General features: G+C 38.2%; 2 protein-coding genes across 3 annotated transcripts in view; one reads left to right on the top strand and one right to left on the bottom strand.

The window, feature by feature from the left end:
• Window positions 1–3085: 3085 nt before the first annotated feature.
• Window positions 3086–10507, bottom strand: LOC108233235. Its single transcript, XM_037981204.1, has 7 exons — window positions 10429–10507; window positions 9445–9498; window positions 6820–6987; window positions 4786–5719; window positions 4515–4677; window positions 4333–4425; window positions 3086–3535 (listed from the first exon to the last, which is right to left on the bottom strand). Coding segments are annotated over exons 4-6 (1083 nt in total). The 5' UTR covers window positions 5704–5719; window positions 6820–6987; window positions 9445–9498; window positions 10429–10507; the 3' UTR covers window positions 3086–3535; window positions 4333–4423.
• Window positions 10508–10689: 182 nt separating this feature from the next.
• syt1a (synaptotagmin Ia) overlaps window positions 10690–13516 on the top strand; it is a 197794-nt gene continuing 194967 nt past the window's right edge. Inside the window, exon 1 of one of the 2 annotated variants that reach the window (XM_025004918.2) lies at window positions 10690–10970. The gene's annotated coding sequence lies outside the window, so the exon portion shown is untranslated. Of the gene's footprint in view, window positions 10971–11429; window positions 11449–13516 lie in introns of those variants that run through there. The other variant, XM_025004917.2, reaches the window with a different exon arrangement.

Here is a 13516-nt window from a genome sequence, read left to right as displayed (position 1 = left end):
TCCCAAACCTTCAGCTGGTTAATGGAAAAACCCTTCCTCCGAGCGCCGATGCAGAAGGTCATGCTGCCTCTTCACGTGTATCCGTGTATTTCTGTGTTTCGCTCCCAGCCGAGGCTTCTGAGCTGACCGATGACCTTCATCTCTCTGTGGTTCTGGTTGCCTCGGCGATCGCAATCATAAGTCAGACCTCCCGTTTTCTTCTGTTAAAAGTTCTGGTTCGACGTGCCGTAACTTTAAAGGAAGAAAATTAGTCTTGACAAAACTCTGTCTGCTTTTTTTGACCTCCCTAGATCTCCTCCCCTGCCTTTTGCTCTTGGAGGATCGTGACATTTTGACAGCGATCTCTTATCTTGCCGCTAGAAAGATGAGAAAGGGTGCACCTTCCAACGTCCCAGCGACGTGCCGTTCGCAGCTTTGGGCACGCAACCCGAGGAGCGGGTCTCCAGGCTGCGTCGGCACTTTCACAGCCAGGGGGAAAAACTTGGAGAATAACAAGAACGTCTCCGAAGACGTAAATGAAATTAAAAAAGCCTGAATCTTTCTCATGCAGTGGGTTTTCTTCACGCGCAATTCCCGGGTTAATGCCTGTGCTGTAAAGGCTACGAACCGCCCCCCCAAAAATTAAAGAATTACTCTGACTTTTAACAAATAATGACCTTTTCACCTCCTGACGAACTCAAACAGAAAAGTGTGCAGCCTGCTGATAGTTATTGATCCTAACTCCTTTTTTTCCCCAACACTTAGCCTCAACGTCAGATGTTTTTCTTTTAAACCCAACGACTGCTGAATTAAAAAAAAGAAAATGTGTTCCGCTGTTTTTTTCCCCCTGTTATGCGCTTTCCTTTTCTTCCAGTTTCCTGAGCTCTTGTTGCTTCACTGGACCGTCAGACGCTGACATTCAGACACGCTACGCTGAAAGGGCCTCCCGGAGCATCGCGGGCTGGTGACACATGGTCGGAAAAGGTCATCCTTCTCCACGTGGCGCTACCCATGACACCACACTTGCGGGAAAGTCATCCACATGATGGCATGGACCTGGAATAAAAAACAACAACAAATAAATAAACAAAAAGACGTGCACAATATTGACCTTCGCCACAGAGAGCAACAATCTCCTTCGCCCATCGCCGCGCCCCTATTGTCCGTCTTTTTTGGATGACGTGTGAAAAGTGGTTCTCCTCGGAAAGAAGGCCTCCCCGAGCAACCCGAGTCAATTTGGCATTCACAGCTGACGCTAAAATCGCCGGAGATCACCGCGAGTTCGGCGCACATCGCCAGGGAAAGGTCATCTCGACGCCGGGGGGGAGCTGGAAAACAAGCGGAATATTTTGCCTTGAAAATTTTACATAATGGCTGGGTGTAAGGAGGGATATTGCGGGAAACGCTGTGAAACAGTGGCGCTGATGGTTTTTGAAACTCCTCTCCAAAGCCATTAGTGATTAGATAAAGAGTGTAGATGGACTTGTAATGGCGCTCTCTGGCATGTTCTCTGTCTTTATCTCGCGCCTCGGCTACTGTAGATAAAAGGCAGGCAGGAGGCCCACTCGGTCTTTGTTGTGGATGTGATTTCGCCGTTATGGACCCGGTACGGCCACTCTACCACCTGCTGAAGCACCTGTCTGCTCTGAGCGCTACTTATTGGTAAGAAAACTAAAGCTGAGTAATATGAGCCGAGGTAAACTGATGCGTCAGTGCACTTCGGGAAACTAGTGTTGCAAGAAATGAATGAAATTGACTGATAGGAGCCTCAAACTCCCCCAATCCGACTAACAATGAACATTTAATGAAAAGCCTCTGGTCATTTAATTTACTTTGAATAAATCTTCAAAGTACAAGCATGTGTGCTTCGAATGTAAAATGTTATTTCTGGGGTTGTTTGAGTAGACAAATAAGCCTTCACTAAGACTTCAAATAAGCTGTTTAGGCTTTCTGACTCACCCTGCACTCCAATATTAATTATGCTGTCTGGTTTGTGCCTTTAAAATGAACTACACAAAGATCTTATTTACTGAAGGAAGTCTCCAGTTATAGGAGCAGATAGTAAAATTTATGCCAACTTTTTTTCTGATTAATATATGCCAACAAAATGAGTTGACTCGTCATAAATTGTACACAAACATACCACACACTGTAAAAATAATTAGGGTGGTTTAACTTAAAAATTTAAGTTAGATTGCTGACTTAAAATTATAAGTGAACTTAACTTAAGAAGCAGCTTTTTTACAAATTTTAAATGAAAGTTATAAAAGCTGTCCAATTGATGATAATTTATTGTTTCAACTTGATACTATGAGTTGAAATGACTCACCATAGAACATTATTCCTTCCAATAAATTAATTACTCTTGTCAAGGAAACTTACAATTATATACTGTAAGAACTCACATTTGTGAGTCCACTCAGTTGTCTAATTAATTACTATTTGTTGTTTGAACTTGATATCCTAAGTTAAAACAACTCACAAAGTTACATTATCCATTCAAGAAAACTAGCTCCTTATTGTCAAAGTAACATACACTTATACATCCTTTCAACTCACATTTTAAAATTAAAATAACTAACTAAATTCATATCAATTGCCTTTTCAAGTTATGTTAACTTGTGTTTTTAAGGCAGCAATTGAACTTAAAATTGCAATTTAAGTTAACAAAGATCTTCAAATTTATTCCCCTTTCTCCACTAATAATAGCAAGTTCACCAGTTTCCTTAAAAAAATTACACAGAATACACTTACAACTCACATGTTTAATAACATTTATTTTTCAAACCCTTTCTCCATCAAATACAGTTTTGGTTGAGAGGAGCCTTAAAGCCACTGTAAATCATAACATTCATCTCCAAGACAAGAATGTGCTGAAGTTAGACCATGTTCAACAAGAACATTCTAACCACATTATCTAAATCCAGTTTATTCCTAAAGCACATTAACCAAAGTACTGTAATCATTAACATCAAACAGTTGCAGTAAAACCTCAAAATCAGATTACAATCAGCCATCATCTCTCATAAACGGTCCAACATATTAAAGTGCTACAAAATCAGTCAGCAATCTCACAAAGACAACCCTGAGAGTGATGTTTTTTTTGTTTGTTTTTTTAACATTAGTTCAGCACAATGCAGTCAGTATTATGTGTGTTTATGGAACATAACTGAACAAATTGTTACAACAACTCTTTTTAGGTGAGAAAATAAAAATTGAAAACATGTTACAGTTTGTACCTCAAGATTTTGTTTCTCAACCCATGTACTCGAGCTGAAGCCTGGTCTGGTCTGATCTTCATCACCACTCACTGAAGAAACTCAAATGAATACTTCATGTCATCTGGATACTTGAGATTGACACAGTAGATGACACCCATAAGCATGGCAAAGCTTTGTGCCACATCTTTAATGTTGTGAAGCACAATGGTCTCCTCCACCACAACTGCCACATCAAAGACCTCGTGTGGAATGGCACTCCGTTCACCACCTTCACAGGCTATCAAGAGACCAAGCTGTATCCCCTTCAAGGCATCATCCAGAGTGTCAACATGAGCCTTAAAAAGGAGAAATAATAATAAATGATCATTTTTGTGTGCAAGCACAGAATACCATTACTTCAAGGTATCTTTATATTACAAGTTGTTGGATGCTATTGTGAGGTTTAATATCCTGTATATGTTGACACTTTAGGGATAGTTCAGTTTTTTTTTTAAAGTGGACGCTCTTCTATTCAGTCAGTGTGCATAACCTGACAGAGCATACAGCACACTCCCTGTTCGTAGAAGCATAGACTGCACAGAAACAAAACAATAAAAACTGTTTTAGATGAGGCCAACAACAAAAGATGCATTAGACAAGTAAAAGAAGCCACAATTGAAAAAAACTATCAGTTTAAGTGTACACCATATTAAATTGTTTTTTCAATGCTTTACTTTGTCATCAGGCAGCCCTTCTTTTTGGCATGAACTCTTTTCATCTACAGAGCTTCTGTTTTCTTACACATGAGCAAAGCTGTGCCTGCTGTACACCATATTACTCCAAAGCTTACCAAGGTAAAGCACTGAAAATATGCTAAATATGTAGGACACATTAACTGATTCTGACTTTTTAAAAGTATGACTTCTCTTACATAGTTAAATTGTCCTCTGTTGTTGGCCCCATCCACAACAGTTTTTCACTCAGTTTCTGTACTGGCAATATGCTCTTTTCTACAACCCCCCACCCCTGCTCACCCCCATACATACATACACAAAAACCAAAAAGTTTTATTTTTTTTAAATTAAAGAAAGGATAGCAAAAAATAGACAAATGTAAACAAACATACAATTCTTGCATTTCAAAATTGTCTTACATCACACATCCTGATGACAGCTGATGGATCTTCGCCTGATATGTAGTGTGGCAAACCAAGCAGAGCAGCAGCCCTTCTCCTTTCATTTGTGTCCTACAAGATATGAGACATGCAGTGAGATGAAAATGTTTTAACAAACATAAATGGTGCCTAATTTTCTACCCATCCACAGTTCCACTTACATCTTTCACAAGGCAGTCCAAAATGTCTTTGAGTGACTGCTTCTTTCCAGACTTGGTTGCTGCTTTGTATACCTCCCAGCAGTCTTGGGATCAGGCCATCAAGTCCATCAAGAAAAGATTCCAGAAGGTCTGTGGTGATGATTCTCCTGAATTCTGCTCTAATCTGAAGTGAAAAGACAGAAAATACAACATTTCTCAATAGGACAGTCCACAGTCTTAACATAACAGGACTAAATCTCTCGGTGGAATTAATGCCAAGTTGTGCGATTACCTGTTTCTCATAAAACAGAGCTGGCCATCGGGAAATGAGCTCTGTGATGTGTGGTTGATCTCCAATTATCTCCTTTCTACGCTGGGAAAACGTAGTAACCATCAGATCCTCCAGCAGCTGGTGATCAGGGTCTCTCTTCAGCATTTCACCCTCCATAATCTTGCGCTTCTCCTCCATGTTTTCAGAACTCTGTCCTTCAGGTGGATCAGGACAGTAGTTTACTTCACCCTTCTTTGACTTCTTGACACATTTTCCCTTTGAACCTCCTGCTTTTCGTTTGTTTACGACCACTTCAGGGCATCCTGCTGCACTTAATTTTTGCCGGTAGTTTCCAAGCTTAAATTTCAGGCTGTGAAACCATGAGTACCATCCCTTTTCAGACCCTGGTTCTCGCAGACAGGGATGCTTCTCCACCAGTGCTTTGGCCACATTTTCATAGTGTTGCCTCTCAGGATAAGCACTAATCTTCGACATACGGTCTGCAAGTGTGTCAAGGATATCAGTCTTTAAACTTTTAGGAATCATTGTCAAAGATCCATCCTTAGCATACCTACAATTTGCTTCTTTCAGCTGCAGCTCCACATCATGTGAAAACTGGGGAATTGGGAAGGGATCAGGCCATTCGACAGAATCCCCACTACTGGTGGAAGGGAGGCTGCCTGTGTCCAACGTTGAATCTGAGCCATCATCAGCTGTGAACAATACTTTCAACGTTGCACGGTCCACAGGAAGGTCTTTGATGTTTGTTAGGTTGCACAACTGATTATTGAAGTCAGGATCCTCAAACTGCAAAATTAATCCTCCTCTTAGACCAAGGTTGGTTCGTAACACCTGGTACAGTTCCTTGACGCTTGAGGGGATGTCTTCAACTGAAAGACGTCTGATTTCATTTTCTGACACGATGACACGCAGCAGCATTGTAGACCACTTTGACCTGGAAAATAGAAAAAAAATATGCAGTTTAAGAAAAACATTCAGTATAAACTATTTGGATCCCTCTACCTCCTACACATTCTCAGTAGTTTGAAATCATAAATGTCTTAGTCCTGACTGCAGGCAAATGTTTACCAAATCAAGATTTTTTTTGTTCTTATGTTCATGTATTTAATAACCATAAATAACACATGGAATCTGAAGTTTCTATTATGATTTTGGCCACTCATATGTAGTCCTTAACCAGATAGTAACCTTTTTTTGTGAGTATGAAAGAGGTAGTGGTGTACTGAGCTGACTTGAGGTGTTTGTACGACAGGTGTGACAAACATGAAATTGGGCTAATGAGAACAAGAGAGACATGGTTTTAGCACTGTTTTGTAGGAAGAAATGTAATAAAATATGAGAGCTCCACTTGCAGTTTTTGTAATCAATTAAACTAATGTTTAATCAAGTCAGTTATTTTATTACTCATAACAATGAACTCACAAAAATAAATCTGGGAAAATATAAAAAAAGTATTTTAATATTTAATTCAAACAGCACCAGCAGTATGGGGCAAGGAAGATATTTGAAATAGTTAAAAAATTTAACAATAGTGATAGACTAACTGCAGACTAAAACCTTAGTTTAAGCTATTTTTCCTGTCATATTGGCTGGTAATATAAACAGATGGTGTAAAAGCCCTAAACAACAAATTTTAAAATATCACAACATGAGAGACAGGAATGTATATGGGAAAGTATAAAGATATGCATGTGTATGAGTTGCAGACTGATTAGTTGAAATTCTATCAAAATAGCAATACTTTAATATCATAGGTAATTCAATGCTTGATAAAAACAAAATGTCAAAATACCATTCTACATTTAATATTATCTCGTTCCATACATGTCAGCCAAAAAGTTTTATTCTACAGACTTGATATCAGTTTGGTAGTTCTTCACATCATAATTGCTAAAATTTACACCTAAAATGAGAAATGTAAAAAAATATTATTCTCTCTATCAAATGATCTCAAGTGCAGTATCAGTAAAAATTATTGCTATTAGACTTTTTTCCCAAATTATTCAGCCCTGATACAAGTGTGTAATTACTTACAGCTGGTTTATGTCAGTAAGAAAGTCTTAGGAGTGACCAGATGGCAGCCCCGAATGAAGTATGACACCAATGGCACGTAGTCGTTGAGATCCTCTGGTTTCACCAAAAGACACTCAGCAGGGTTTTTCTTCACAAGATTGTAACTCCGCAGATGCTCCACATAGTACGCTGTAAAAGGTTCAATAATGAAGCAAACATGACTATCCAACACAACGCATATTTCCAAAACTCTCCCAAAGTCCGATAATCCACTTGTACTCCCAGCAGAGAGAATCATTCCCTTTGAATACTTTGTTCCATTTAAGAAGATGTGAGGGGTCAGTCTTACTGTGTCAACACCGCTGAACCTATTCAAGATGGCTTGTCTGACACCAGCATCTAGGACTTCGAGGCACATATCAGACACCTTTGTCGTCTCTGTCTCAGGCTTGAAAAGGCTTGGCATTGAAAGATAATGAGCCAACATAAGTTGATGTCTTGTTGCAAGAGTAAGGAGAATGTTTTTAAAGTTGTTGGCATCCCGCACAGCCTTTTAAAAAAAACAATGTTTTGCCTCAAACCTGATGGTCCAACACTCTGTTGGAGGTCCAAACGTTTTTATAAGATATGGATAATGTTCAATAAAGTGATGTTTGGGACACAGCTTTTTTTCAGGAAAAACTGTCTGCAGCAACTGTCTGTGATCTGATATTTTTGCTTGTAAATAACAAAGCGAGTCCGAAGTGAAATATGAGGTTGACAATAGCTCCACCAAGTCTTTGAGCTCAAGGACTAATTCCCATGTCTGATCACCTTCTGGAACACGGTGACCGATGAGGAGAGGAAGGAAACGCACAAGACTCCAGTTTTCATGTCCATTACCACCGAGAGTATGGTTTCACTTGAAAGTTGATGGAACTTTCTGAGGGCGGTTTGTCTTGTCAGAGAACTTAAAAGGAAAGCCTTGTATTTCACTATTAAGCTCATCCAATGTGAAATAGTTTTTAGAAATAAAATCTGCAAGGCACAGACTTAGCTCTATGGGTACAATGCCTTCTAGCACATCATGTAGAAAATCAGGTGGAAAACCTTGGCATGCATGGAAACCTGTCAATCTGTTAAGTGGACATTCTCGTTTCACACCATCAACAGACACAAGTTCACTGTGGTTCAATAAATGTACAGCTTCATCATACAAATCTGGTGTTCGTAAAACAAAGTTGCCACTTCTGACATCACAAGTCTGTACTTCTTCACGACTACACAGACAAAACCTACAAAATTTGTCCACATTAAAGGACTCTTGGAATCCACCAAGGGAGTGTGCAGCCAAGTTGTCTGCAGCCACATACAAAATGGTCCCTTTTACATTACAAGCAAGTTTTTCTACAAACACACCAACTGTTTCTAGATACTGAATGTCTTTTATCAGTGGCTCCAACACAGCATTATACCCATAAGTCTTGACATGTTCAGTTTTGCACAGTAAAGCCAAGTAGATTGATGACAACGATGGCTTGTATCTTCTTGGCAAATTGGCAAGAACCCAATAAACACCACATACTTTGTGTTTTTTTCTGGATGTGCCAATGGGATTACAAATTTCAAAGTCGTCAATGTACAAAGTTATGCATAGACTAAAATCTTCATGTGAAAAAATTGTATTTTTTTTGAAGTTATCACCATCCAGACATGACTTGTACTGGCCAGACTGTTCAACTGATCTGTTTACCCTCAATTCACGCAGCACCTCATCTCTCTTTAGAATTACAGAAAGTAATGTTAGAATAGGGACATAAACAACAGTATGAGACCTTTTTTGTCTATTCAAAACATATTCAACAGGCTCAATGACAGTAAAGTTCTGTCTATAAAATGACTGCCTTTTAAATTCTGTGCCTAAAGGTCCCTCTCTTGAAAGTAAAGTGAGTGGGTTTACACTCTGTAATGCTTCAGTCAAAGATACTGTTAATTCCTCAGATGTGCAATTATGCTCCTTCAAAACATTTTCAATTGTCTGCTTAGTTATTTGTCCAGCACATTCACCAACATTGAATAAGTCATCAACAATTTCTTGAATGGCTGATTGTGACACATGAAGGACTGCTTGCAGGCGAAGTAAAAGGGATGCAATCTGCCGCTGAATGGAATTATGCACAGGTTTAAATTCAGATTCAGCCAACAATAAATCTGATGACACTAAATCATCAAAGTCTTCTTCCTCATCATTTACAACAGCTTGATTATGCCAATTTATAACAAGGTCAGGTTTGAAATCAACAAATGTAGCAGCATGATGATATCGACTCTTATGGGCAGTGAAAGTTGATATTACCCTCGACTTAAAAGAGCACCCCACAAATGGACAATTGACAGCCTCTTGAGTTCTCAAATGTCTTTTTAAATGAAGAAAATACTGTTTGATGTTGGTTGGTGCTGAAAAAGTACAGAGTTCACAGCGTAGTTTAGCAACTGGATTTAATATTTTATGTTCCTTGATATGTTTTGCAAAATCCACATGGGATCTGAGCACAGTTAGACAGTTTGGGTAAATGCAGCTCAATCCTTGTCTTTCACGTCCATGAGTGTCTCTGTAATGATTCACTATTGTTCTTTCATTGTAGGTGGCAAAACTGCAAAACTTACAGCTCCACTTCATCCACAGTTGTAGCCAAAGATGAATGATTTAACCACCTGCACCTAAAACACAGAACATAATTTTTAGAGTATGGTCTAAAAGCATTAGTCATTATGAACTGAAAACATGACAAAAACATTAAAATGGTAAGAATAGAATAGATGTATACTTTTATTGTCCCACAGAGGAATATCCTGGTGCAATAGATAGGGTTGAAAAAAAAAGATGTGCATAACAATTGTATTCTTAAATGTTTTTTTTTTTCTTATGAAGAACAGAGTCCCCTCCTATCTCTAAAAACTTCAAACTTAAAAAAGATTTGAAAATAAAAAAGGGCTGACGCTCCAGATAAAAAGCTTGGAATCTATGCGATTCACGTGAATAAAACGTAAATAAAACAACGTCACAGTCAACTCGGCTATAATGTTTTCACCTGCTCTCTGATCCACCCAGCTCTCATGCCCGCAGCCCGCTCGACTGCTTTATAAACTACGCCACAGCTTTCAAGAGCAAAGATAAAAAATAACTACCGTCAGAACATACCAAATGAGAACACAGTTCAATATGCAACCCCCCGTTGGCGGTAGCTCCCTCTCTTTAACAGTAAAATTGCGTTTATCACCGGCAGAAACTGGACACGCGCTCGCACAAACACGAAATAAGGAACCCGGCTAATTACTGAAACAAAGACACAGCCTTTCCCGAACCGCTAACTCACCTGCAATAATATCACCGGTACCACTCAAAAGTTTAACCAAGCGCCACGAATGTGCTTCTGAGAAACAGAATGTTATAAAATTCGCTGTATCTGTCTGCATTTTATCTTAATAAAAAGTTTTATAACTGCACCGGAGTACTGTTTAGCTAGGTTCACCTCCACAAGTCGCTGTTTCAATGTCCTGTGTTTAAACATGTTACAGAGACAAAAATTCGTTTTTTATGACATATTTACAAATTTGGTTTAATTAAACAAATATATACAGGCAAATTACCTTATTTCACTTGCTGCTTGCTTGCTTCTCAGCCAGGAAAAGGCCCGCCGAAATGCTGCCAGCTCTCATCCAGATCTTGCTGAAAAAAAATATTCTTCCGCGACTTCACTTTCCACGTGTTCAATTTGCTCATGTGGTGTTCATCTTCCTTTGTCAATAGGCAGATTCAATTGGGTGGAGCACCTTCTTAAGTGTGACTAAAATCTTGTATCATAATTAGTCCCTTATCAGATCAAGACCTAAATTCCCGGTACTATTTGCACCGCGCATTAATATTACCGCCCCGCCAGTGGTCATCGTCATTTTTTAAGAGGTCCGGTTAGTATTTTAAAACTCGGAATGTTAAGTTACGTTGACACACTTGAATTTACATTTAATTGAACTGGCTTACAACCATAAGTTGTAAAGCCAATAACTTGTGACAATAAGCTGAAATTTCATAACTCATTATGTTAAATGGAAGTAAATTATAGAAACAAGTTATGATAACTAATTGGTGGTAACACTTCTTACAGTGCAGTTTCCTGGCTCCCTTATTTAAGGTATGTAAACTTGTTTGAATTTCAGTAAATTTAGTTGCTTTGATGCTCAGGGTCAGATGTTATATTTAATAAGCTGTGTCATGTTTTATTAGGCAAAGTCAGCCTTAAATTTTCTTCAATATGTTCGTGTTATTAAGTCAAATTCAGACTCCAACGCCTAAAAAATACAAAAAGAAAAACCTTTAGTAGTAGCCTTTGCCAGGTTTTTCTGAACTATGTTCTTTGGAAACTTAAAATACTTGTGTTTGTTGTTTTATTTTGCTTCTAGTATGATGGAAAAACACATTTTCTTAATAAGCTGTGAACCAATAACTCCCGTGTTTTCTGCCGTTCTCGCCGCTGCCGCGTCCAGCTCGCCTCGCGCTGAACGTTAATTAGCTGCACCTGGTAATTAGCTAAGCTGCTAATTGCACTTCCGGTCAGCAGCGGCCGCTTCGTCGCCCCGTTTTAAAACTTTCCACGATGTCTCGCCACCAAGGTAAGAATAACGACTGTTTTTTCACGCCATAAACTAACTTTATTTGAGTTTATTTAAGTTTGCTTTTATTTATTGACTTTGTTTATGTTAGCAAAGTGTAAGGGTTACACCTGGTGCTGCTGGCTGTATTTCCGCTCAAGTCCAGGAAAAAAAAAAAAAAAAAAAAAAAAAAAAAATCCCCGTCTTTCTACTTTTTATGTGCTTTTGTGTTTAATACAAGTCTAAATATTTTTGCTATGAGTGTCTGTCAGAAGGTTTGAATCTTAGAGGAGAAGTGGTCCCGTTGCAGGTTGTTTCTTTAGCTTTAAGGGGTGGGTTTGCTGTAAGTTATGGTCGCCATAAAAGTGAAATATTTCTGCGTTTTTGTCTAAACAGCTGAGTTAAATTCTAATCTGTCTATCTGTCGTCTGCAGCAACCAAACATAACAATTCTGTGATTTAAGAGCGCACAAAGCTCGCAGTTTGGTTCAGTAAAAGGTTTTTTCTGCTGTCTGTAATCTTAGAAAAAAATAAGTGCCATTATATTAGGAGATTTTTTTTTGTGTTCCCAGCAGTGTTTTATTGTGAAAAGTAATGTAGAATGGGAGAGTTTGGACTGAGGTGAACAGATTACTTTAGCTGAGAATAACAATTTGGAAACATTTATCTGCATCAACCAAACAAACACAATAAAACTTAGACCTGTAGATGCCAAAAACATCATTAACTGGAGCTTCTCTAACCTTTCATCACTGGAGTGGTTGGGGAAATGGTGCTGTTGAGATTTGGCCTCTGACTTGTTTATTTGAAAAGTTTGGATAAAAAATACAGATATGTGGTATTGACCAAAAAACAGACTTACTTCCTGAGTAAAGGGCTAAAACCTTTCCTGTTCTGACTATTGATTAGTGTGTCTTTAATTTTTCATAGTTAATCATCTTTCTTTTGAATATACAAATCTTTAGTTTATTGGAATAAAAAAAAAAGTTTAGCTTGTGTGATCTCTGTCAGTTATTTGTAATTTATAATTAAAGGGAGTTTTCCTCGAAGGAATGCATATTGCCCGCCACCTTTCATACCTTATGTCTTTATGATGGGAAATTACGAAGTTCGTTATTTAAAAAAAAATTAAATTATGCATAATCTTTGTCAATATTGTGAGATGTGTCACTCAGAGTATGTGTTGGTAATGACTCTCAGCTACTACCGCATCACATTTTAAGCTCAATATCTGTGAAATTGACTGCGTTATAGCCATTTTTTGTTAGCTGTGACGGCCATATTGAATTGGATGGACTCTAAAAGGATAATTGGTAGATGTATGCCCAATGATCACTGCCCGCAAGTTTCATTAAAATCTAATAGTTTATGAAATATTTTGCTAACAAACAAGTTTGACAGTTTCCATAAAAAAATTCTGCAATAATCTTGTTCAATTAGTAGCCATTTGTTTATTTGTTGTAAACAACTCTTAGCTACATCCATAAGAGATTTCCCCTCAACATCTGGAAAATTGACTAAATTATAGCCAGTTTTGTGCTCTCTGAGATCAGTTGGCTGTGGCGGCCATCTTGAATCAGGTTGGCCCAGAAAGGTAATCAGTTGTAGTGGTACGTACAATGAATGTTTCCTGAATATTTCCTTAAAATCAATGAAGTGGTTTATGAAATACTTTGCTAACAGACAAGATTTTAAGCAAAGATCCTGTGCAAAGCTGTTAGGGCTCGGGTTGTATTTTGGGGATCAGTTTAAGCTACTACCACATCAAGTTTTAGGTCCAACTCTGTGAAATTGCAGAGTCATAGCCATTTTAGATTTTTTTTTTTTTTAAGGGCATTTTACTTTTGTTTCCATCTTGAATGAGGTTGACTCCAAAGGTTTTCTTATAGTTGTACACCCATTAATTATTAAAGCCCGTCCATGAAATATTTTGCTAACAGACACAAATACACACAACACAGGCAGAAACCATATCATCCACCTTTTGCTGGCAAATGAGAATTAATAGTAGTGAAAACCCTTTCATCTGAAGGACTTCCTGTTTGTGAAAATTGATTCTACATTTTGTTATTTTGCTGTTTATCATCAA

This window comes from Kryptolebias marmoratus, linkage group LG18, assembly GCF_001649575.2.
Source record: "Kryptolebias marmoratus isolate JLee-2015 linkage group LG18, ASM164957v2, whole genome shotgun sequence".
Classification (NCBI taxonomy): Eukaryota; Metazoa; Chordata; class Actinopteri; order Cyprinodontiformes; family Rivulidae; genus Kryptolebias; species Kryptolebias marmoratus.
The sequence above is the reverse complement of the archived record's forward strand: the minus strand, read 5'-3'. Positions and strand labels throughout refer to the sequence as shown.

Coding starts and splice junctions, on each gene's coding strand:
- LOC108233235 (XM_037981204.1), bottom strand. CDS start 5,703: ATGCTGCTGCGTGTCATCGTGTCAGAAAATGAAATCAGACGTCTTTCA. Junction 4,678..4,785: donor CTCTGTTTTATGAGAAACAG/GTAATCGCACAA, acceptor TTTTCACTTCAG/ATTAGAGCAGAATTCAGGAG.